Source organism: Syngnathoides biaculeatus, chromosome 3 (assembly GCF_019802595.1).
Source record: "Syngnathoides biaculeatus isolate LvHL_M chromosome 3, ASM1980259v1, whole genome shotgun sequence".
In the NCBI taxonomy this organism is placed as follows: domain Eukaryota; kingdom Metazoa; phylum Chordata; class Actinopteri; order Syngnathiformes; family Syngnathidae; genus Syngnathoides; species Syngnathoides biaculeatus.
In genome coordinates this window covers 4,090,593-4,117,129 of record NC_084642.1, presented here as the reverse complement: position 1 = coordinate 4,117,129, position 26,537 = coordinate 4,090,593, and the positions used below count along the sequence as shown (strand labels likewise).

Genomic DNA, 26,537 nt, shown 5'->3' with positions numbered 1-26,537 from the left:
CAGGGGCTGGAGGAAGTTGGTCCGAGTCCAGTGGGGTGATGTGGGCTTGGTGACGGGCCAAGCTGTCTAGCGCAGCGATGCTGGGAAAATGTAAATAAGCGGCTGATAAGGGCTATTGTTTTCATTCCATTCTCATCCCAGCTGAATGGCCCGCTCCCGAGCTACAGAGAGTTTTATCGGGGGGGGGGACGAAAGCAACGGGAGGGTTGGGGGTGTGAGAGAGTTAGGAGCCCCCCTTAAGAAAATAAAAATAAACACACGAGACTCTTCTCTAGTCAGAACGAATTCTCCTCAGCGCCGACGTCCTTGTATCGGGGGGGAACAAGAAGCAAAGCTTTTTCCATTCTAAAAAAATCTACAGTAGCATTTTGTTCGTCGCTTGGCAATCAAAAAAAGCGTTTGGACGGTTCGCCAGAAATCATCCACAATGAATATAATGGGATTCAGTGTCAAAGCGGTAATTATTTCGTCAATACCAACCATCGGCATTCACGATTGCGCCAGAGGAAACATCGGGTTACAGGCATCTCGGAAAAGTGAAACAGCATTCTTTTCATTAATTGAAATTCTTGTTTTAAAAAACGCCTCCCTGTTTTCTCCACGCGCACCTGTTTGCTTCACAAAAGGGTGGATAGAAAAGTCAAAATCAAAAAAAAAAAAAAAAAAGTTGTTTGCATTCGTTTGGCTGGCTGTTTTGTTGACGGCGTCTAAACGCCGAAAGTTATTTGATTGACTAATCCGGGCCCATTCTTCAGCTCCTCCAGGTGGAAGGCAGGGAGGACAGCGGCGCATTCCAGCTGTGGCCTCTGCTGTCGGAACGCTTGGCAGCTCGGCTCTGGAGAAGTGAGGGAGTGACTGTTCTCCGGGGAGGGAGGGAGGGAGGGAGGGGGAACGGAGGGGAAGGGCTGGAGTAGAATGGAAGCTGGCACCACATTATCTCCAGCAGTTGGCGCATTCCTTAATGATCAAGTGCTGGAGCGGCATCTGCCACGAAAGCGTGCGTATGCGCACGGAAAAACAAGAGCATATGTTCGCCTCCCGACATACGTTGCCCGTGTTTGTTTAACCCCCGCTTTAAAATAAACCCTTTTCCATGCCTCGGGGGTACAACGTCACGCATTGATGTTTTCTCTGAGGACAATCATTCTCAGAGGCCTTTTGTTATTCCCCGCGAACCCGGCTTCCCCCCTTTTTTTTTTTTTATTTTAAAAAGCTGTGATCTTTGCGCCACACAGGAAGTGAAAAACTACGCAAAAACACGCGTAGGCTTTCGCTCGCTCCCTCGTCAGGTCAAGGGGACGCGCTGTGAGCTGGGAACTGGAAAGTCAATAAAGCAGGAATAATGTTAGAATGACCCCCGTGCTGAAGATGTCCTGCCGACCCCATCGCATCGGAGGAAGTGGACAATCAAACAAAATGTGGCCACTCTGCTTGATCTCGGAGAACGTCCTCCTTAAACAAGGCAGCAACAACCGCTGAGCCGCCATTACTCCCCCGTCCCTCTGAAGTTAGCGCGGCGGTCGCAAATAGCGTTCGCTTGCTGAGAGATGGAACGTGAAATCAAACGAGAAGGGATCAGAAAGAAACCGGTATTTGGCGCAGTGCGGTCAACACGGCTTTTGAATACGTGATTGATAGCGAGGGTGACAAAAGTGAGGGGACGAGTCGTATTTTCAAATCAAAAAGCCCGTCCTTACCGCATTTTTTGTACGGCTTTGTAATTAATGGAGAATGATTCATTTGGCAGGTAAAAATGTTTCAAATGAAAAGAAACGGGACGGTCCAATGAAAATTCCGATTTTCAAGCAAAGAATGTCGGGGCAAAGTTCGAGACGGACAAGTATTTACAATCACGATTCCACTGAGCGGGAACTGAAGCCAAACTGTCCGCGCTCAAGTAAGGCGTGACCGGCGGTGACCCGTGACAAGCAAACCTGACAAAATCTTGGTGAGGTTTACGTCAAATTCTGCCAAACTCTGACAAGCCGTGTTTGGAGAGCTTTCGTCGTTTCAGCAAGCATTTGGAGGATGTGCTTACACTTTCCATTTCTTCCGAGGCCGTCACATGGCTTGGCCTCGGAGCGACGTTTTGGGTTTGCTTTCCAAATGGAATCTTAAAACGGGGCGCGCTGAAATTGCATAAGAATCATTTGAAATTAATTCTTCAGTTGTGTTTGATGCAGTCCAAGCCGGGAAACGTTTTTTTGGACATGGAGGCTGAAGGTAGAGAATTGCGTCCCTCGGTGGTGTTTAACGGAAACCAGTTGAACTCTAAACGGTGCTGGGATGGTCGAGGTCCGATCAGTCGGCCCGGTGTGTTCTTTATCAGCCACCAGTTTGCTTCCTTTTCTTCTCTGATTCAGTTTCTGCTGAACGAGTGTTAATTGTCTTCGTCGTTGGCAGCCATGTGCACCAACAGACCGATCCAGTCTCGGTCCTTTGCTTCCGATAATGTTTGCTCTTATGCTAACCCTGCGATGTCTGCTTCTTCCATCATTTGAAATGTGTAATATCTTTTTTACAGATTCATCCTGCATGGAGAAACTACTTTCCAAAGACTGGAAAGAAAAGATGGAGCGGCTCAACACGAGCGATCTTCTAGCCGACGTAAAAGGTAAAACACCGAGAACGGCGGTCGCGTCAAGAGCACGGCAAAACTGCCAGCGCGGGTCCATCATTCCTATCTGTTTCTGCATAATCTCAGCAACGAGCTTTTACTTTCAAAGAAGACAAAGGCCTTTGGCTGCACTTTTCATCGATATCCCCCACCCTCCCAATTTATCTTTTGTTGGAATGCACAACGCTCTCCAAAGTGCTGCCTCTTTAATTCCGGACAATTTACACCCATCTTTAGTCTCGGAACGGCACGGTGCCGTCGTCCCCTTCCCGAGCCGCTCGGCTGCAACGCAAGCAGAACTTTATTGCCGCCCTGGTAACTGTTGAACCCGGCGTGCGCTTGATAGAAACAGAGCAGGAGAGATGCCACTTAAAGGAAAGAGGAGCACAATCGTCTCCTCGCCGAGTCTGCGTCGGAGTGGAATGTCTCCGCTTTGTCAGTGAACGCAGAGTACAGCAAAGCGCAAATCAGTACTCCCCCAAAAAAGGTTGTTTATGATAGGGTGAAGGTGGGCTGTGGACGGGCAGGGCCGATTCTTAGTTCTTAGCACCGACTGTTACTGAGTACTCTTGAGTGTTTACACAGCACGGCGAAGCACAATACCAGCTGGCTGATAACACCGGGCTGTCATCGGCTCTTCATCTCCTCCTTCGTGATTCCTTTCAGCAAAACAAAAACAAAACCATCCTCACGGCAGTATTATTCCATCTTTTCGCAAATGAAATACAGATTATTCTGAAACCCATCTGAATCATTCTTTAAAAAGTCAACTAAACCAAGTACAGTAGGTTCTAGATTGATTCTGGCCGCTTTTGCATAGTGTCCTGCACGACGTGTGTCAGAAAGGTTCCAGGACAAAAAGATAGATCCAAAGCCCAAACGTTCATACCACATCTTTTCCCCACGGAAGTAATCCCCGTAGAGTCTGACGAGCTTTCCCGGCCTTCTCGGCCACGCCTCCCTGCAGTCTTGGAAAGATAACTCCGGAATCGGGAGATTGATTAGGGTTAGGGCTACGGTTAGGGTTAGGGTTCGCACCGCGATGGTGGAACTGCCAGATGCTCAGGGCATCACGTCATGGTATCACCCGCAAACGCCTCAGGAAAACCGCTTTGTACACCTGCTTGTTAATCGTCTGGTCTGCATTGAAGGGGAAAACTCGTAATTGCGGTTTGAAATGGATCTCGACGGACACCGGTCGTGGAATTTTTCTGACCCGTCTCCTATGTCACTAAAAAGTGCAAGGTGTAAAATAGCTGGTGTGGTTTTGCCTTGTCAAACTCCTTTGGTTAATTTTCGAGGCAGGACGTTTCTGCCGTTTGCTGAACGGGCGATGAGAAGACGACTTAAAGATCCGTAAACAGCCTGAACACAAACATTATTGCACGTCTCTTGATGAGTTATAGAAACAGTCCGTGCACGTCCGCTCCTAATAGAAATGTTTCTGCTATCACAGCGGCGGGCTTAGATTTTTAATTAGCGTGCCATTTCATGTGACTGTAGGCATTTCAAAGAGCTGCTTTGTGCCCCCGCTTACAAATGTCTCGCTCGCTCTCGTTTGAAGTCGGCCTGATGTAAATACGGGCAATTAAAAACAAGCCCAGGGTTGGAGACTCACAAGGTCCGCCTAATTAAAACACAAACAAAGGTGCCAAGTAGAAAACACCTTCTGATTAAAATTTCAAGTGTTGTGATGACTCAGATGTGTCAATTCCTTTTTTTTTTGTTTTGGGAGGGGGGGGGGTTTGAAAAAATAAATAAATAAACGGAATCAGAACAAAAGGCAAACATGCACGGCCGACGTGAATAAAAGCGGCTGGGTAAGAAAGGCTGACATGTTGGCTGCGTGGCCTTGTATCATCTGCGCTAAAGCGCTCACCATTTACTCCTCCAATGATGAGCACACCGCTGGAAACCTTTTCTTACCGCTCGCTCTCGAACTTGTTTCACCGCTGAGAGAAACTAATTTCATTCGACAATAGGTGCCACACACTTTGACCCCTGACCCATTTTTTTTTTTTTTCACCTGCGAAAAGACATCCCCCAGCCCCCTCGGTTTGTGTTGAAACGTCGAAAAAAAGCTTTTCCTCGGAAATAACGACAAACGTCACAGGGCTAAACTGACCGGGCATTTAACAAGCTAATTAAAAAGCACACCGTGTGTTAACCTGAGCCAGGTATGTACAGCAGGGTGGCGTTTGAAGGGTTAATGACTGCCGTCTCTCATGTGGAGTTGGTTTTTTTGTCGCGAACGCAGCAGTCAAAAAGCAGAGTGAAGTGCGTAACGCGGGGTTTCTTTTCAGCAGTCAATTCCTCAGCCACGATTTGTTTTCATACCTGAGCTCGGCCGTCAGTCTGCGAGCCCGACGAACGGGGAGATGAAATCTCCCGAACAAAACCGCAGAGTCAAAACGAAGGTCGGCTGGAAGGACTCCAAGCCGCAGAGAGCGCGAGATAAGAAACCCAGAACAGAAGAGATAGATTTCACTGGACATGTTTACTGTAGCTCATCTGCTTATCATAATACGTCTTGAAGCCAAATACATAACGCGAGGACAATGTGATGCACTTCGCCGAGGCCGATCAGATCTCAGTGGGTGGCATTCGCGTTAGCAACCTGTTCTCACAAGAAGTCGTGTCAAACGCAACATGCTGTAATTTGTATACACCGACATATTTCAGGGTTATGTGAAATAATACAAGCGGATACAAGTGGCAGAAATGAGTTCCCTCCGCAGGGTGTCTGGGATCTCTCTCAGAGAGAGCGTGAGAAGCTCGGTCATCAGGGAGGGGCTCAGTGTCGAGGTGCTACTCCTCTGCATTGAGAGACGCTAGATGAAGTGGCGGGGGCATCTGATTCGGATGCCTCCCGGACGCCTCCCTGGTGAGGTGTTCCGGGCACGTCCCACCGGAAAGAGACCCCGAGGACGACCCAGGACACGCAGGAGAGACTACGTCTCTCGGCTGGCCTGGGAACGCCTCGGGATCCCTCCGGAAGAGCTGGAGGAAGTGGCTGGGGAATGGGAAGTCTGGGTATCCCTGCTGAAGCTACTTCCCCCGCGACCCGACCCGGAAAAGCGGTAGATAATGGATGGATATATGGATGGATGGATGGATGGATGGATGTGAAATAATTTGGGTGCTCATTGCAATCGCCACAAGGGTTTCTTCACTCAAAATATTCAGCTATATAATTGCAAAATTCGTGACGAGGTTTTCTTGAAGAAAACGGAGCAATGAGGTTTAGTGTGTCTGCAGCCTTTTTAAGACTTTGGGACAGACCGTCGAGGGTCATTTGAATGGCCAGTTGAGGCCTTAATGGGGGAAAATACTTTTTAAGGAAACCCACTCGGAAGACGTGACGCGTTCAAATATCAACGAGCGCCATTGAGACACAAATAGAGCCACGCCCACTAGCAGACGGCCACTCGGGACACTCTTCCCATGTTATATTTTCTACAAGTGTAAAGTCGCGTGTGACACTCCTCCACCATAAACATTTTTTATATCACGTACGTTCGCAAACGTTCACCGGTGTTGGTCACAGTCAAGCAGATCGACAGGATCTTGCTGATAACAGCAAAAAAGTTGATCCCTCCATCCATTTTCTTTGCCGCTCATCCTCACGAGTGTCGCGAGGAGTGCCGGAGCCTATCCCAGCTGTCAACGGGCAGGAGGCGGGGTACACCCTGAACTGGTTGCCAGCCAATCGCAGGGCACATCGAGACAAACAGCCGCACTCACAACCACACCTAGGGGCAATTTTAGAGCGTCAAATTAATGTTGCATCTTTTTGGGATGTGGGAGGAAACCGGAGTGCTCGGAGGAAACCCACGCAGGCACGGGGAGAACGCAGGCGGGGCCGGGCAACAAAAGTTGATAACTGACAATTTTTTTAGTCACGAAGCGTGATAACATACCATTTTGGTGTTATTTTATAGTCATGTGAGGAAATTTATTTTCATGGAGTTGTCTGGTTTTCGCAATTAAAATGACATCAAAGACCTTTATGAAAGAAGTATTTAATGTATTTTTTTTTCCTAATTAGCCTCCAAATGATTCATATTAACCTATTACAGTCAATAAAAAAACACATCTATAACCTGCAAACGAGAAATAAAAATCACAGTTGACTAAATTCACATTAAATTGAATAAAAGTCCGCCTTTGAACATTTCATCTCTTGTTCAACAACACAAATTATGACACGATAAAATAAATAAATAAATAAATAAATGTAAATCTTGCAATAATGATTAAAGCCAAAGTTTAAGATAGATTTTAGAAGAAGATTTGAATTGTTATTATTTTTATGAAAGCAGAATTGCGGAAAGGGTTGAAAACACATCTTATCGGACGCACAAACGCAACGTGCCACACACTTGCGCACACACTAGTACACAAATACAGTAATACACAGCGTTATGTACGGCAGATAAGGTTGCTCTGTGCCGCATGTTGCTATGTGCAGCGGCTTTGAGGCTGCTACTCAACAGGCCTGTTTACGTTTCCCCGCCGAGTGCCAGCAGTTTCCGGGGGGGGGAGCTGCAAGGCTGCGAAGCGGGCACCAAGAGAAAAAGAAAAATGCTCATGAATGTACTCAAAGTGAAGGAAAATATCTAGTTACTAAATTGGAACACAAGCTGTATTCATTCTCTTGGAATTTTGCAAAAAGAGGGAGGGATGCAGGGGGGAGGGGAGGGGGAGCTTAACACTGGCGTTCAAATGCGCGGCCCGAAATCTGAAGCACAAAAATTGGCCCTCTCCAAGTGTCACAATCAATTTGGGAATGTTGTGTACATGACAGTGGTCGGGCGCGCACTGGCGGCCCTGCGGCGAGCAGATAAGTGCAAGCGCTTTAGGGGGAGAACGCAGGGCAGGGGCGAGGAGGCGGCCGAGACCGATTTGACGCCAGCCCGACCGACATTACCTGGGCCGGGCTCACTGGGAACACGTTGACATTTGTTCAGACACTTGACTTACCACAAATAAAATACACTCAAATTTGAACGCAACAAAACACTATACAGTCCATTTTTATTTGTATTTTTTTTGCAAATCAGTCAAGGAGATGTGGATTGCTTCCGGTCTTCAAACTCGTAGCAGCTTAAGCTCGGAGCTCAATCATAATTCAATCAACCGAGTGTCGTGAATACACGATGTGGGACGCTCTTCTGTGGACTAAAATCTGCATCTGTGCAATCTTAGTCCCCAAATTCGAGCCGTATCGTTTGCGTCGAAGCTGCTCGGCCCAAGTTAGCCTAGCTTAGACCGCTAACAACAAAAGGCGTCTGTTTTCTAATAGTTACTGAGGAGGAAAACATCAAACGCTAGTATCTACACGTTCTGCAAAACCTACGTTCGTACCGTATACAATGAAGATAGTGAGTACTCATAAGAATTTGGGGGAGTGGAAACGTCAACTTTAACTTGCTTATCGGCCTAGTGTTCCTTAGCTTAGCAGGCTAACCACGAGACGCGTTTTGTGATCAATTCGCGGAGGTTGAAGAAACACCGAACGTGTGCAACTTCATAACTTGTACGACGAGGGCCGTGAGGACTTATAGGAAATTGAACAAGTCTTATCTTAGTACATCTTAATACCCAAATTGGTGCCGTATCGTTCGCGTTGCAGCTGCTCGGCCCAAGTTAGCCTAGCTTACACCGCTAAAAAAAAAGGCGTCTGTTTTCTAATAGGTAATGAGGAGGAAAACATCAACACTGTCCGCAAAACCTACGTACCGTATACAACGAGGATAGTGAGTACTCATAAGAAGTTGGGCGAGTGGAAACGTCAACTTTAACTTGCTTATCGGCCTAGTGTTCCTTAGCTTAGCAGGCTAACCACGAGACGCGTTTTGTGATCAATTCGCGGAGGTTGAAGAAACACCGAACGTGAGCAACTTCATAACTTGTACGACGAGGGCCGTGAGGACTTATAGGAAATTGAACAAGTCTTATCTTAGTACATCTTAGTACCCAAATTGGTGCCGTATCGTTCGCGTTGAAGCCGCTCGGCGTGAGTTAGCCTAGCGCAACGAAAAGGTCGATGGATGTTGTGAGGGAGGAGATGAGGACAGTCCGTGCTAGTTATTTGGGATCTTAGTAAAGATGACACTCGGGACTCCTAACGGGACAAGCCGAAAAAAAAAAAAAAAGAAGAAGAAGTAGTCAAGGAGATGTGATGAAAAGCTCTTAGTGTAACCCAGTGCGGGTACTCCGGACCGCAGCAAAGCGAGCCTTCAAAAACGCCGACAATAAATCAACACCTTGCATATTACATTTGCACAAACAAACAAATAGCACAAAACAGTATCTGTCCGCCCGCTCGCTCGCGTCCAAAATGCCTCCGTTAGCGTTTTTGTGCAAAAACACCTCAGTCGAGTGTTTGCCCTGTGCACTCGGGTGAAATATGAGCCACAGTAAATCATTATTCCTCGGCCCACGGTCACCAGATGAATGTACCGGAGTGTTGAAGTGTGTGTTTTTCTCCTCTAATGAATTGTGGAATTTCAACTCTTGGCAATGTAAGGAAGAAAGTAAGCGTTTATGTTTGCTGACGTGTGTTTTGAAATTTACATATTTGGGGCCTTCTTTGGGATTTTGGAGCGACTGACATGTGCCAATATGAGTGACATTTGCCTTTATCGTTTTGTCTGTGAGCTTCTGTAAGCTTCTTTGACTCTCTCTGGCGTTCCAAAATGTTGAAAAAATGAGTTGAGACACACGCCTGACTTTGGGGTGGGCAGCGTGGGATCGATTCCCGCTCAGTGATGGTGTCGATGTGTGCTCTGTGAATGACTGGCGACCAGTTCAGGGTGTAGTCCGCCTTTGGCCCAAAGTTAGCCGAGATAGGCGGCAGCGCTCCCGTGGCGCTTGTGTGGATAAGGGCATTGGAAAATCCGATGGATGGACGGGTTGTATGTGTAAAATGTTACACAATGACAATGCAATGCAGGGCTTCAATATCAATTAATGACCGTTTGATGAATGTATATTTTTCCTCGTTCGATTACACACTGCAACCAAATTTGTTGTGTTTTTAGGGAAGGCTGGAACGGATGAATGTCATTTGCATTCATCTCCTCCATCCATCCATTTTCTGAGGCGCTTATCCTCACAAGGGTCGCGGGGGAGTGCCGGAGCCTATCCCATCTATCATAGGGTAGGAGGCGGGGTACACCCTGAACTGGCCGGTAGCCAATCGCAGGGCACAGCCCTCACCTTCGGGCAATTTCGAGACTCCAATGAATGCATGTTTTGGGGGATGTGGGAGGAAACCGGAGTGCTCGGAAAAAATGCTCGCAGGCACGGGGAGAACATCTAAACTCCTCCCAGGCGGGGACGGGATTTGAACACCGGTCCTCAGAACTGTGACGCTAACGCTCTAACCAGTCGCGCCACTGCGCCGCCGATTTTCGAGTCTTTTTGAAATATTCATTACTCAAACACTGTTTTGTTGAGACAAGAAAATGTTTGATAGCCAAATTAGTCACGGCTGTCACATCCTTGATCCCTGACTGATGGACATGATCTTACTTGAATGGCTTATCAACACAATACCGTCGGCATTTTCATTCTCGGATCCAGTTCCCACGCGGCGCTGACATTGTAGCCTCTCTTGGAGAACAACGATCTGAAAGCGATTGAAAAAAAAAAAAAAACGTCTCTCATGCGCGGTCCAATGTAACGAGTATTGTACAGGCCGTCCTAATGATCACAACCAATGAATGAGGGAATGCCTAAAGAAAAGGATGAGGGAAACATTCAAATTCTAATCTTGCAGACAATAGGTTGTTACCTTGATGAGTGCTTATAGTCTTTAGCTCTTTGTTTACGGCAGACCTTGAAAATAATGTCTGTCTTGTACATTTTAAGGGCCAAAATGAAGTGTTGCGGTAAAATGGACGCCTGAACAGAAGGGTTAAAATCATATATAATGGATAGAAATAATCTTTATCGCGTAACGTCCTTTGTTCAGTGCCGAGCCGATGGCGCAGTCTCCTCTTTTTCAACTTGCATGAATACCCGGAATAATGAAGACATCAACAACAGCAGACGCGTTTTTGTTTCTCTCGCGTGTGGATTTCAGGGCCACTGGCATTCATGTGGAGTGCTATGTTTAGGTTGAGTATCCATCTTGACTTGGAAGAACTATCCTACCTTGTCCAGTGTCACGGACAGACGGTGAAGTGCTGGAGCTTTCATATTAACATAATTAAACTCGAGAGTGTGGTTTTCTCTATCATCAAAATATTAGTCTCCATCAGTGTACAGCTGAGCAGCGCAAAATGAAGTGGACTGTTATTAATAAACACTTCAAGTTCCTATCCAAAGACTTAACAGCATCTGCCCGGGGCCCTTTAAATCGTTTTTCATACGATAAAATAACCCCCACGTCGCGACGTATACGTGGTCATACACTCTTGGCGCCTCTCTCAAGCGTGTACACTTTTAGGAGTGCTGGAAACTGAGAGGGTCAGATTACCTTGAACTGTGTCTCGCTATATTCATATCTTAAAGAAAAGATGCTGCTGAGTTTGTCCATATCAACAAAACTTATCGTTCACAACTAAATTCTGGGATGGATCCAGTCGACCAGTTGCTAGTTGCGACTGCTTTCTGTAAGAATGCTGCGTTTGTAAAAATGTTATACCATCAAAATGTTGTTATCAGACAGACAGAGTGCTATGGAGACATCGTTTTATTACTTTGAAGAAGAAGGTTCTTTGGGCTGACAATCATGCAATTGAAACTCCTCTCAGCAATTTCTCAATCAGGTCTTTGTTTTTTTTTTTTGTTTTTCCAGACAAAGAATGAACAGAGAGTCAGATGAGCGGTGACTTCAAACTTACGTGCGAATCTTACTCACGGCGGTCACGCACGTTTCAAAATTGATTAAAACATCCGATGGCGCTGTTCGGGGGAAGCGGCGAGATGGACGTACAGCGGGCAAAACGTCCGGCCGTTGAAATGCTGTCGACGCGGTCCGGGGTCGGCGGCGTCGAGGCACATTTTAATTGACTTCGGATCGCGTCGGAGCATATGGACACATCCACGAAGCTGACTGATTGAGAGACAAAGAGATTCCAGTCTTCTTGCTCACAAAAAAGGAAGAAGAAAAGAAACAGTTCAGATCTGGTCATAATGGCTCAGCTGTCCTAACCTAGGGAGAGGAAGAGAATAGGCCGCCTTGTGATTTTCCCCCTTTTCACCCTCAGCCTCCCTCGCTTTTCTTCTTCTTTCTTTTTTTTGTGCCGGGATCTTTTTATCTGTGTTATTCACTCGGGACTCTTCAAAGTAACAAGCCTCCTTCTTTTTCCCCTGTACTGGACTTGGAACCCAAATTAGAGACTGCTTGATTAGAGCAGAGAAGAGGGAGCCAAAGAAAGAGGAAGATGTGAGTATTGGACAGAACAAATCGCACCCCTACAAAGTGCCTTTTATCCAAAGACCCCAAGGCTCAAATACCCCCCCATTCCTCCCCGAGCAACCGTGGCTCTGCTTGTTTTCCTCTTATCATTTATTTAGTCACCCGTTAATGTTTTCTGCCCGACATTGTGACGTTTCGGAGAAGCGGGACCGTCAAAAGGTGAACGTTGAAGGGATTCGGACTTTAAACACCCAGACGACTTCTCCCGCGTGTGCAGCCAGAAGAGGTCTGAGCACACCTTGACTGCTCTACCCGGGGAAACTCCCGTTGCATTGTCCTGCCGAACCTCCCTCGTCGAGAAGGAAGTGGTCACAGCATGCTAGCTCGAGCTTGGTGCCCACATCGCGCCCATCCCCGGGCTGTCTGTCTGCAAAATTTGGCGCAAAGTGAGGAGACAAACCCGGCACCGTTAAAAGCCATACAATATGCAGGAAACGGCCTCTTTTGTCGGCAGCCTGGTCAGACGCAGACCACAATCTTCCTCTTCTGCACCGCCCGATAAAACTTTTATCTGCATTTTAAAGCTGATGTATAATTTAGAGCCGGACCAAAGAGATTTTTATATTAACCAGTCAACAAAAACGTACACGCTTGATTTACTTCTAAGCTGTTCAGGTAAAAATGCTCGTTCGTTTTCGTAGTTATGTTAAAAAAAAAATGTTCTGGTAAAGGTGCGACGCTGTCACGTGTACATGGAAAAAAAAAAAAGGGCAAAATGGGTAAATAGAACGATAGCGGGCCGTCTGGGCTTCCCACAATTCAGCTCACCCATTTCAACAATGGGGCCTCTGTTCGGTTTCTCTTAAGAGTCTGGACAGGACATTGAGTGGAAAGCGCCCAGCGGATCCTTTTGTGGGTCGTTAGCACCACATTAACACAGCCACAAAAGTAGATATACTGTACACGTATGATTATTTTTGGCACTATAAGCTATTTTTTTTTTTTTTTAATCATTGTAGACAGTCCTGACCTAGACTGTTCATTAGTGACGTGTAACGGGGGAATTGTTTCCCGCTTAAAGTCGTCTGTTCGCCTCCGTACCGATTTTCTCTCTGGCATCGTTTATTGTTTGCTAGTCCCTTCAACCTGCAGCTGTCGTCTGTTGCGACAGTGACCGATGCACGTCGCCGGCGACCTGTGAAAAGTACAGACGCTGGCAAAGGTTAATAAAATTGGCGGCGATTGTATCAATTTTTTACAGATAAGCCATTCACAACAAGTCCAGTCGAGTGAATAAGAAGTCAATTCAAGCTGCAAGCGGGCCCAGTGAATAGCTGCTTTTAGGTGCTTTTTTTTTTTCTTTTTCTTCATAAGAAGTATAAATGGAGAATTGCAGCTCTCTTCCATTGCGGCAGGCAGCGGAAAGAAGAGTGAGACGAAGTGAGGTTCATATGAGCCAGCCAGTAAATTGCCCCGAATGGCTTCTGGAGGTTGACAGGCCCTATTAAGACAAACGGCTTTCCTCATCGGAGAGATAAAATAAATCAGGTGTTTAGTCAAATTAAAATAGTTTGAGTGGAGCGGGCTCCCGGGAGCTCTCGCAGAAACACAAGACAGATGTGACCGGAGACGAGAGGAAGACACCCAGGAAAGAATCCGCTTCTGCTGGCCCAGAGCCAGCTCTCGCTACGCCGTTTTGTTAAATCGCCGCGACTTGATGCCGCTCTCCCTCCTCTGTCACGTTCCCCGCAAACAGGAGTGCAGTCGGAGGAGAGCGACTTCATGTCCAGCCTCTCGCTGGCAATTTACGTCGGCGGCGGAAGTCAATGGCGAGATCACTTAACATTGATTAGGCGGACGGAGAAAGCGGTGCAGACGAGCGTCGTGGATAGATGACCGTCGAAAGAGGTCAACGTACGCACGCAAACATTGCCGGTTTGTGGCCTGACTGCAGTCTTCTAGTCTGTGGGGTGACCATAGAGCCGCAACTTTTAAGCCTGCCCAAACAATGGCCGGGTCGCTCGTTCAACCGGGTGCTCGACCGCCATTGTTGCAGACAAGCAGTCAGCTGTCCAGATTTTAGTTGCGTCGACAGGATGTGGAAATCGCGGAAACGGACGCATCGGGAAGCGATTTTTCCGTGTTCCAAAGATTAGATTGCATGAAGGAGAAGATGCAATGGAGTTATCGAAAAAACGGCAACAAAAGTGGCTCGCAAATACACGAGGTGCAGATCTGAACGAAGCTCGAGTTATTTGAAAGTCTCTTCTGATCATTTTGTAAGCGGTAAGCATGCGTGTTTCTAGTTTCCAGATATTCTACTTCAGGGAAGTCTTTCAGATCCGTTGTGGAGAGTATACGGATCGATATCTTGACAGAGTTTGATCTTCTGTACATATCTAGCTTTGGTCACATCATCGAGTGAATTAAAGTAGGCAGAAAACATCCGCCGCTCGACGCTTACACATGGGTCTGGGGACGTTGCCGTAGTGATGTCGCCTGCAGCGCCTAGCTTGTCTGTAGAAATAGTGGCGATTATCACAACTCAAGGATACGGTCCTGATCTATTAAAAGTTTCTGTGCAAAAAAAAAAAAAAAAAAGGGTGCAAAACTTGCACGACGAACCTGCTCAAGCAAACAGATGTGGAGGCACACCTACGGTAAAGGTTCATCTGCCAAATGTGCAAAATTGCTGCAAAGTACGTTGTGGATGTTCCGGGTGCAAATGTTCCAGTAGTCACAAGATGGAGTCATGCCATGTCGCCTTTGAAAAAATTCCCTTTAAGTGCACATTTCCTTTGCTTCTGGGTCATTACAGCGCAGTGTGACGATTGTTGCTAGCCTTCCCAGAACGTTTTTTTCTGATGTTCTGTCCCAACACTCAACACTCACCCGATTGCCACATAATTTGGGGTTTCATATGATTCCGGGAGCTATAGATTTATTTTCTGTATCTTATCTGTATCTAACACATCAAACTTTTTGCGCTCGCGGTGCTCTCCACGGCGAAAACCAGAAGTTCAAAACCATTTTTCATATTCAACGTTCTCCATCACGTTTCCATCCATTCCCGACGGCACACGCAGCCCGTTAGACCGAGTGAACATGCCATTTGGCGCTAGTTATTTGGGATCTTAGTAAAGCGGGTTTCAAGATGACTGACTTTCCCTGACTGCAGCTGCCCCCCGTGTTAGACAGCTCCCCGCGGCTCTTTGTCTACGCTGGGAACAATTACTTCACCTTATTTTTCTAAAAGCCGCGACCACCAGCTGCAATCAAATGGCCCATTACAGACGGCGTGACCTTAACACTGCTGCAGTCAAGTTCTCTGCGTGCAGTTTTCTTTGTACTATATATTCTGTATGATACAGTTGGCCAAAACTAATAATAAGTTTCTTACGAAGCATTCAGTTTGTTTGTCGGCTCGTTTTGTCATAGCTACAAGCAACCTTGTACATTTTTTTCCTTCTCCGTGTACATTTCACTCCATGTCTACCTTCTTTTGGCTTGTCACATTTGGGGTCACCACGGCGACTCATCCTTTTCCATCGAGGCCGGCCTTCTGGATCCTCCTCTCTAACGGCGACCGCCCTCGTATCTTCCCCGACTACATTTAGTAGCAACCTTTTTCTTAGGTCCCTCAAGCTCTGTTGCCTGGCTGCCTGATTCCAATCATCGTTCAACAAACTACTTTCTATCTCTCCTTTTGGACGTGTCCAAACCCTGGCGGGTCTGGTTTGGCATTTGGTCTCTCTAAGAACCGCTTCACGCAAGATAATCGGGCTGTTTTTGTCACGTTCCTGTTGAGCCGTTCCCAACTGAAGACGACAAACACCGGACTATCAGATTACCTTGCGGTCTAATATCCGCGAACAGGGAATTTGTCCCAATAATAGGGCCCGAAATGGGTCAGGATGTACGTTAATAAATGCGAAACATTATTTAAATGTGAGAGGAGAAAGCTACCTACTCTTCAGTCATGACGACGTGAATTGTGACATGGAATGGAAAAAAAGCGAGCAACACCGAATACGGCCGCGAATAGAAACAAACACGTTCTACCCGATCTATTTTCGACAAGGGTGGGTCCCCCGGATGTCAAGAAGTATTTTCCAAAGCAATTTGTTTTTGACGACATCGCCATTAAACAAGTCGTCTCCGATCTCTTTGGTAACGCTCAGAACATATTGACACAACATATCCAGAAGTGTTTGCTATTGCTTTTTTAAAAAAAACGAGTTTTCTGTCTTGGAAGACTTGATTCTAGATCAGTGGGGGAACAATCTTTATCTGTGGTGTCCTGTCTTGAGGTTATGGGAGCACAAAGCACCCAGTACGACTAATACTTTTAAATTCCTGATTTTTGTTGTTTTTTATCTTCAAAATACTTTTGTGTATTTTGGCTTTACTTTGTCTCCAAAACGTCTAACTTTGGCTGTCCCACCGATGAGCTAATTTCTCATCCCGTCCGACCCGGTCACTGCGGACGAGAACCAGCTTCAGTCCGCCCTCCTGTCGTCTGAGCCTCACATAACGCTTCGCCTCGCCATCGTTTTGCAAAACCTTTACCTTCATCCGAGCAGACGATATTCTATCACTTGACACTTTCCTCCGCCCATTCGAGCCCTGACATGTGCCTCTCTCTTATCTCGCTTTCCTAGGTACTCCTGAGAGCCTGGCGGAGAAGGAACACCAGCTCTCCACAATGATCAGCCAGCTGATCAGCCTACGAGAGCAGCTCCTGGCCGCCCACGACGAACAGAAGAAGCTGGCCGCCTCGCAAATGGAGAAGCAGAGGCAGCAGATGGAGTTGGCCCGTCAGCAGCAGGAGCAGGTAAAGTCAAGAACACTATTTGGATTACGTACTTCTTTCACCCTCAAAGCTTGTTCCCTGCGTATTCCAGATGCTTTCGGTGATTACGTGCACACTGTTTGCTGTGGAATTTCATGTCGGGCGTATCAATGAAATCACACCGCATACGAGGAATTGGGGATACTCGACGATTCGGTAGAGGCTACTTTCTACATGGTCGCGCTTCCTTGCACATTTCTGGTCGACAGCAAGAAAAATGTTATCATGGCTTGTGGTCGGATATGCAATGGGATGTGAGAATTAAATGTTATATAAACACGGACGTCTTCTCGATCTTATAAATTGACTCCTATTAGAACGAGGCTGGCACAAATCAGGCCAATGAGCCATATTGTACAAATCAGCAAATTAGCAGAGGCCATGAAGTGTGTTAATGTCCGGGAAGAAATAAGGACACAAACTATCCACACGGGCGACACTTTTATTATCAGCAGCCAGCCTAATGGCTATGAGTCAATTATCAGCAAGGAGTTCACGCAGAGTTTTCGCAGCGCACTCTCAGACCTTGCCGGGCTAAATGAACAGATAGACCATCTACCTTCAAGTGATGCATTTGCTTAAAGTACACTAATAATACATTAGCTGTATTGATTTCTTTCCCAATCCATGACGTTCATTTGCAAACTGCGTTCAACTCTGCGGGCTTTGTGGACATTGTGGCATTAAGGAATAGTCACCCAAGATGTTTTATTATTTCATCTTATTTGAAATTGGAGGAATATTAATAGCGCGGGGGGGGGAGCCCGCTGAGCGCGAGAATGTCATCAAGCCATCACCATACAACGCAGTAATTAGCTGTTGACACTCGTGAGGGAGCCAGCACAAATTAATCTTGACACATTTGCAGACGGACGCTAGCTTACAGTGAACACTTTGTAATTATATTTAAAAATGAAAATTAAATGACACTTAAAACTAGGTTGTCATGCTCAATCAAGCACGGATGTAGGGGAAGGAGATTGCTGGAATGAGAAGGATTACCGGGCGGCTGGTTGTCACTCAGACATTGCGGGACCTTGCTTCGTCTTGTCCTTTAAATCATTTAGCATCTTTTGCCACCGCTTTGACAATGCGATTCGCAACTCGTGCCATTTTTATGACTTAACAGCTATATCAAAAATAGCATCTATACGGCAAGAAACTGTTTGGTCAAGAAGAAATGATTTGTTATCTGTATTTCCGCCCGTTCCTCGCGTCGAAATAGTAGTGGCGTACCGTAAACATCAACTCTAATATCGCTGTAGCAAACGCTCATCTCCTTCTTTATGCAATATTGTTGATTTCCCATCTCATTTCCTCTCCTCACACAGATTGCCAGACAACAGCAGCAGCTTCTGCAGCAGCAACACAAGATCAACCTCCTCCAGCAGCAGATCCAGGTCAGTTCACGTTTCTCAGGGCCACTCGGCCGCGACGTCCGCAGAGGCATCGTCGCCTCCGCAGTGTCCGCGACGCTAGCGAAATTGAACATTGCCTGCACTTCCTCGTCACCCTGCAGTCAATATCTCATCCAAACAAAATGTAAAGATCATTTACACATGATCTTTACATTCTGTTGCGCTCATGCTAATTCACACTAATCATTGGGTGGGCTGTGGGAGGGGATTGGCGGTGCTACGAAATACAGGGGAGAATAATTAGCACATATTAATTACCACCAAAAAAAAAAAAAAAAAAGTAACAGGATCTAATGAGTAGATGGAGCCGAGCCCGGAGGTGGGCGACATGAAAGGGGCTGTTAAATGCCTCTGAAAGTCAGTCAGTCTCACAAGGCCGACGTGGCACACTTTGGCAGAACCCACCATTTTTTTTTCTTTTTTATCGCCATTCTGCCGCACGGTTTCTTTCTTTCTTTCTTTCGATTCCTTCATCTTCACGGTTATCAGTTTGCTTTTGTGCGCGCCTGATGCGATACAGTATGAAGTGCCGCAGCGAAGGACCACCCAGGCCGGGGCGCTGCCGGCGAAGGCAGAGCGCGGCGGGCGCTTCAGGGACGATCGCTTGATGCGGTCAAGGTTGCGAGCCTCCCCGGCTAAATGAGGCTAATGCGAAGGATGCCGGATATGCGCGCATATTTCGAAACGTTTGGTGGCTAACTTCAGTCAGTTCAGTTGTTTTGACAAGTATCTAAATACATATATGTACTGTATTATAATTAATATGTGGAATCTTCAATACTGATCAGCATTACAACAGTTGCGATTGAAATTTTCAAGCACAGCCACCCCTCAACCCTGCAAAAAGGATTGAAACGGAAGTCCGAGTCCGCTGATCTGCTACAATTGTGTTTTCAGGCATACAATTGAACCTGAAACTTTTCAAAATTGCAGTGAAACAAACACTTCTGTCGTTGTTCTTGTAGCAACATGATGCGTACTGGCACAAAATACCTGTTTGTGGATCCTTGCGAGCGCAACATTTTCTCGAGACGCGACCATTTCAAGGGTCGACATGCTACGCATCTTTTGCAGCGCTTGATTAAACTAAATATTTGGACCTAAATCGATGTTTTCAAGCAAACGATTCTTCGAAAGCGAATGCAAATGTATGCAATCCTTTTAAGTTAAATACAACTGAAAAGTACTTGTGCTGTGATTGCTTTGCGTACTACTACAGCACGGGTGTCAAACTCAAGGCCCGGGGGGGCCAGATCGGGCCCGCCGCGTGATTTTATGTGGCCCGCAGAGGCAACTTCCACGATTTTTTTTGTTCAAATCCGTACCAAAATCTCAAATTGTCATATCATAAATGATAACATTGAGGTATTACAAACATTTTTGTGTTACCAAGCAACAGTAGTTGGAAAAACCCACGACCCAAGATTTCTGATTCCAAAACCAGTTAATAAATTTCCCGTGTAAATATGATGAGAGGGTTAAAGATTTTTATCATTTCACAACCATAGCGGCCCTTTGAGGGGAAACCGCAAGTACAATGTGTCCCGCGACAAAAATGAGTTTGACACCCCTGTACTAGAGGGAGCCCACGGGCCACTTGTGGTACACGTTCCACCCTTTGGGAATCACTGGAGCGTTCAATTAATCTAAGCATATATTTGAAATGCGGCAGCAAGCCGGCACACCTGGAGAGTACCCGAGCAGGAACCAGGTGGAACGTACGAAGTCCAAACAGGAAGAACCGGAGCTACAATTTGGACGTAGAGCCTCTCGACTGTGAGGCAAACGTGCTAAACAAATATTTTTACGACTGAAAATATTGTACATTGCATCCCCCTCAGCTGAATCAAACCAGACTAAATAGCGTGGGGAACGCTCTCAAATGAAGTACCATATCCACTACTGAGTACTGCTATTAGCGTCGTCGTGAAGGGCCTTCCACTCGAAAGGGTCATTCTGACAGCAGCCGACTTTTGGTGGCCCTTACTTAGTCATGCAGTTAAAGGTAAATGATACCTGAAAATCCACTTGATGCAGTTTTGAGTGGGAGGTTGTCGTCCTAAATGTTCATTTCCAAGCACTTGAACAAAAAATCTTGGCAAAGACAACTTTGAGTCGCAGATTATCTCTGACTGTCTCTCCGCAATTACTTCAAATACACACATAATCGACAGATTTGTGACAAATGTTGAACATCCATCCATTCATCCATTATCCAAGCCCCTTATCCTCACAAAGGTCACGGGAAAGCTGGAGCGTATCCCAGCCAGCTTCGGGCGACAGGCGGACTACACCCTGAACTGGTCGCCAGTCAGTCGCAGGGCAGTGAGCCGGAATCGATACCACGCTGCCTGCACCAAAGGCAGGCGTGTGAACCACTACACACCATCAGTGATGAGTCAAATGTTGAACAATTATTCAAAAGAAGTATTTAACGTTTAATTCCACTCCCAGTTGAAGTTTACTATCGAACTAAACAAAAAAAAAAAGAATATTACACATGCTGAATTGAAAATAACCGCACATCTTAACCCTGACAAACAATGCAAAAGCCAATTGAAATGCAAACAGTCAGCATTGATTTTTGTGGTTTTTGAAGAATTTCATTCTTCATATACGATTCAATTGCGGTACTACTATATATTTTCACAAAGCACGATATTATAGAGTGCCACATTTTCTTTATTTAAGACCACAAATGCATATATTTTCTCCACTTGGGGGAAGCTGGAACAGATTAACGTCGTTTCCATTCATTTCAATGAGGAAAGATGATTTCAGATCACAGAACAAATTCAATTTGTATCTCAAGTCAAGATTATTTCTTTTCTCAGGCAGGTTTAAGCAGAGAGGGTCTCTGTTGGACCCGGTTCCTCTTATCACATCCAGCATGATGAAAGATAACAGCTCCTTGCCATTTTGCTTTTATTCAAACCGCACAGGGGAAAAAAAAGCAAACATTTTAATGCGCGACACCTTTGACTTATTTAATCACGTAAACAAGCTTCCAGCCTGTATGTCACAGACCTTTAGGGAAAGCGGCGAGCGGTGTTGAGGGACTGCGCTGCTGTGCTGCTTGCTTGGAGAGCGTTAAAGTTTATTGAAGAGCTCGGCGGCCATCAAAGTCCTCCTGTTTCGGCTCGGGGGAGGAAACGTAAAATCATGCCTCTCGCCGGAGGCATCATATTGATGAAGCAAGCGATCACATCAGTGGGAACCGTAAACTGTCCCGACAGTAAAACCACGGGCACTGCAACCCGAGACTGTTGTTGACAAGCTACATTTGCTCTTTTCAAGGTTTTTTTTTCCTTCTTCTTTTCCTGGCACGCGGATCGAAGGGAATCTGACAGAAGTGAGCCGATTTTAGGTTTCAGTTCAAGAGGTTGACGACGAGGCTGCGTGCGGTTTAATCAAGTGGCCGCTCTCTTTATCCTCCCTCATTGTTCTTACGAGAGCGAAGGGGTGGGGGATTTAGTCTTTGTCCTCCGGGATTACAATGTCACTTGTTTTAAAGATAGCAGATGTTTCGATTGCAATGTTAGCAGCTGATTGAAAATGTCAGCTCACAGCTTTGTGCGTGCGTGCTTTTTTTTTTTTTTTTTTTTCCCCTTCTTCTTCAGTCAGTCGATCCTTGTTTTTGGCACTAATTCAATCTCACGACGAGATTAGCGCCGAGTTGATTTAGCCTAGAGTTGTTCACAGGACTTTATTCCGCACGTGACAAATAAACATTTATATTAGCCGGGGGAGGGATTTGTTCCAGAGTTTAACTGCGTAGTACAGGGGTCGGGAAACTTTTAGGCCGAGAGAGCCATGAATGCCAAATTGTAATTTCAAAAGAGCCACGCAATATTTTAAAAACTAAATACAGGTGTATTTGAGCATTTATGTGGAACCAACACTTTTAGAGTAAAGTAAGTCTCTGAGTTCTTTGAAAGAACATTGTTATGATGTTGCTCACCAATGATGACAAAAGCCCTTTTTCCCATGAATGTGACTTCGGGTCTTGCTGATGGCTTTGTAGTCTTTCATACGTCGTTAGATAAAGCTTCATGCAGGCGTTGAAACTTCCATTCGTTCATCGTGAACGTAATTCAATGTGATTCGCTATCACGGCGGTACGACAACCTAATGTTAAAGTCAGTTCTTGCCAACAATAGCACGTTTATCTTGTCTTTTTGCGAAAACAGGCACGAGTGTTTTGGCATACTCCTCCATCTGTGAATGGCTGCTCAGTCTTGCCGAAAACTGTCCAACTCCCCATCTTTTTTTCTTGCACAATTAGCGCTGCGTTGGACCCCTTTTGCGCCTGTGCACGTCTTCCGCTCCGGTGAACTACGGCAACTCCGCTAGGACAGACTACCTCTGCGTCATTTGCGTTGCCCGCGCGACAGATATCAAATGTACAGTATATGTCGTTATGAGGGCACTGCGAGCCATATGCAACCATCAAAAGAGCCACGTATGGCTCGCGAGCCATAGGTTGCCGACCCCTGCTGGAGTAGTTCTGCAAACATCACCATAATCAGCAAAAGGCATTCACCCCGTCTTCGGCGCGCGTTTATTCACCTCTGCGGCGCTTTCCATTTTTACAATAAAACACCGTTGCGTGCTCTCGCGCGCATGCACAGAGATGACAGCTCAGGACGCCGCACACCGACAAAAACATCAAGAGAATAAAATACTCGCTCAAAGGTCAAGCTGAACTTTATCTTCACAAACAGGCAGGAGAAACCACATGAAACAGTGGAGCTCTTTTAATCAAAACAAAACCAAAAAAAAACAAAACCAAAAAAAAAACAACCTCTTTTTCAGTGAAAATAATAACATCACACCGAAGGTTTGAAAATGAGGCGCGCCGTTCCCGTGCCAACTGCGAGAAGTTCCGCAACTGGAGCGATAACGACTTCGGAGAAAAGCAAAGTTTAACTCGTGTCGCAATCGTTTCAGCAAATTACTTTCATTCACTTTTGATACCCGAGCGCATCTGCCCGCTCAGCAACTTTTTTTTTTTTCATCACATGCGCAAACTGAAGGACAAAAGACGGTTGCGTTGATGTCCGAGGCACACAAATCGTATCAAAGGCTTTCTCGTTAGGCTTTTTTCATACAGCAAGTACACAGCAGGGGGACGTTTTCTTTCATGATGGGAAAAAGGTGATACCGATCACAAATGACAGAAAAAAAATGAAAAACCGAAAAACAACACAAATGTTTTTTCAGTTGGATACAGGAAAGAAAAAATACTTTTATAATAACTTGGTTTTTGTAAATATTTAATACAACATGCCGGTGACTGTAGTTATATTCCCTCTGCGCGTATTGATTCACCATATTTATTGAAGTAACCATTACTTAAAGGATTATAACACTATCAATAGTATTAGGCCATTTATGATTATTCATACTATGAGTTAGCATTAATGCTAGCAGACTTAAAGCAGTTACGTGTTGTTTTAAATATACAATACAGGTCGAGTTAGTTTAGTGTGACAAACTTAGACTGAGAGTGGCATTAAACAGCTTGAATCTCCGTTTTGCAATTTTTTTGCTCGCAAGTCCAGGCAAAATATCGGCGGCTAGTGTAGAGCTCGTGCACGTGACATCGCCATTTTCGCGGCGCCATATTGGAGGTCAAAAAGAGCTGTGGGGGACATTGAACCAGAGCAGGATATTCACAATGTCCGAGACTTGTTGTGCTGTTGGTTGTCGCAACAGACGAGACAGACTTTGAAAGAGATCATTCTATGGAATACCAGCTGAAAAGACCAGAAAAGATCGATGGATTTCGGCAATTAAACGTGATGGATGGTCCACAACAAAAATACACACGACTGCGTAGCAATCACTTCATTTCAGGTAGGAATTATTCTTCTCAAATTCCCAAGAAGTATTTACCATGCCAAGTTGGATAATTTGAGAACAATCCATATTAAAAAAAAAACACGTCTGTCACGGAGAGGTTTCCCGAAGTTTAACGTGTGGCCGCAACACGCTTCCGTGTACATTCTTGTATTTTTTTTTTTTTTTAACACATTGTTCTCAAATGAGTATAAGTACTTCTTGGAAAACGCTACGGAGGAGCCGACTCGCTTGTCCTCTTTTTTTTTTCCAATTATAGTTAATGAATGCGAGTTTGTGGAAAAAACCAGGGGTCATTTATTTAAATATTGGTATTTGTATTGAATACTAGCTGAAAAGATTGATGGATTTCGGCAAAGGTTAATGTGTAGCTGGACACACGTCTGCGTTCACGAGCTGTCTCAACGTTGAGAACAGATTCAGCAATGATGTATTTGGATGCGTCTAGATTTGATACAATTTCAAACTTTTCCGTGTATGTCTCGACGACTTATTTACTAGATCCATGTGTCGATCCAGTTGTCCACGACGAGCAGAAGCGGGTTAATAGTCCAATTTCTTTTTGGCGAAAACATAAACTTCGGCATTAAATACACGTCCTCTATGCCGAGTTCATCAAATTTTTTACGTACCTTCGTTTATTATCACCTGTTTAACGGAATCGGACAAAACTCTTGGAGACGTATTTTCATGTCGTCTCCAACTGGCTTAGAATTGAACAATGCTTTGCTTGACCGGCAATGTGGCCAGTCACGTGATTTCGGTGACGGAGGTGCACGAGCTATGTAGCAAAAAAAAAAAAAATAAAATAAAATAAAATCATCAGCCGTTGCACTCGGATCTCGGGGCATCTCAATGTAGGAACTAAGAACTACCAAAAATTGCTTTATTTCTACAGGCGAAAGATTTACTTGCGCATTATTAATCCTACTTTATTATGTTCAAATGGAATATGCTAATTATCCGTCGCAAGTGCTCTATTTCCACGCACGCATTGTCTCTGGATGCCAAAGGCTTCAGAAACTACATAATGGTAAATATATTAAATCAGTCAGATTAGTTTAAATAATCACAGGGCTGCACGGTAATTGCATAATAGGGCTCGCGTGTGCGTGTGTGTTCTCGTACGCTTTTGTTGTCTCGCCAGCACAAAAAGGCGCAAAAATTAGCATTGTAAAAAAAAAAAAAAAATGCGGCTAGATTGCAACTGTAAGCACCATAACAAGAGAATAACAGCACAGGGAAACGATAACACGCTCGTGTTGATGATGTGCGCTCTCCTGCGAATGGGATTATGTGGAATGGGGGCGGGGTCGGCACTAAACAGTCCAGTCAGACGCACTTGGCCCGCATCCACGGGGGCTCAATCCAGCCCGGCTCAGGCCCCATTTAAGGAGACTGTTAGCTGATGAAGATGTGTACATGCAAGAGTGAAGATAAAAGAAAACCATGACCTGACTCATTAGCCCCTGTGATTTAATATATTGACACTTGGATACAAACAATTCCCTTTAGTGGACGCTACTGGCAGGGGAGAGCTCCATTTAATTACTTATGAAATGTGACTTCTTGTCTGGGAGCAGAATAAAATGCTGATGTTTCATCGTCGTGTGCAAATTGAACAATAAAGCCGTCCTCGCGCTGTTAAAACTTAATCATGCGCAAAAACAAAAACAAAAAAAAAAGAGAGAGAGAGAGGTGGAGAAGATACAATCTTAGGAATGTTCGCTAAGTGAGGGTTGGCAAATACGCAGGATGGTTAAGGCTAATTCCTTTTGAGCAAATACAAAGAGACGCCGCCGCTTGAACGCTCCGTTGTCCTGCGGGAAACAAAAAAGAGGCGACGCTTCGCATTTCCCCACGCGAGACGTGAACGTCGATAAAGACGCGCGGCAAGGTGAGCGCGTGCCATTGAACGCGCCGCATAATTCTCGATGCCGAGCTCAGCCTTCGGCCCGGGAGTCAAGAAGGTAATGAAACATGCGCTCGTTATTGTTGGGAATCCCACAATAAAATTGTTGCGTTTTCCGACCCAGTTATGGCAGGGATCGTTAAGAGAGTTGCCACGTGCAGGTAGAAATTCACACTTGAAAGTCTACTTAAAGGAAGTCACCTGAGGCCTTCCTAGCGCACGCCTCAACTCTGGATTAGCAACAAGTCTCCTCAATTAGAGGCGAGGCATTAGCCAAACTTGCTAAAATAATATCTACATCATCATATCATCGAGTTACACAAAGAGTGATATACCGTAATTCCCGGCCAACAGAGCGCACCTGGTTACAAGCCTCAAGAGTACATTTGTAAAGGAAATACCATTTGGTACATGCACACAAAGCTGCAAGTGCCCACATTGAAACCCACATCAAAACACAAGATATTTACAAAGAAAGACGGTACATAGAAAGAATTGAACGC

At 45.5% G+C, this 26,537-nt stretch overlaps 1 protein-coding gene across 3 annotated transcripts in view; it reads left to right on the top strand.

Moving 5' to 3' along the window:
* Positions 1–26,537, top strand: part of sox6 (SRY-box transcription factor 6) — a 169,531-nt gene that overhangs the window by 73,823 nt on the left and 69,171 nt on the right. For all 3 annotated transcript variants that reach the window (XM_061813779.1, XM_061813778.1, XM_061813777.1), the window contains exons 6-8: positions 2,525–2,614; positions 16,652–16,824; positions 18,174–18,242. In XM_061813779.1, coding sequence (XP_061669763.1) covers positions 2,525–2,614; positions 16,652–16,824; positions 18,174–18,242 — 332 coding nt within the window. The remainder of the gene's footprint in view (positions 1–2,524; positions 2,615–16,651; positions 16,825–18,173; positions 18,243–26,537) is intronic.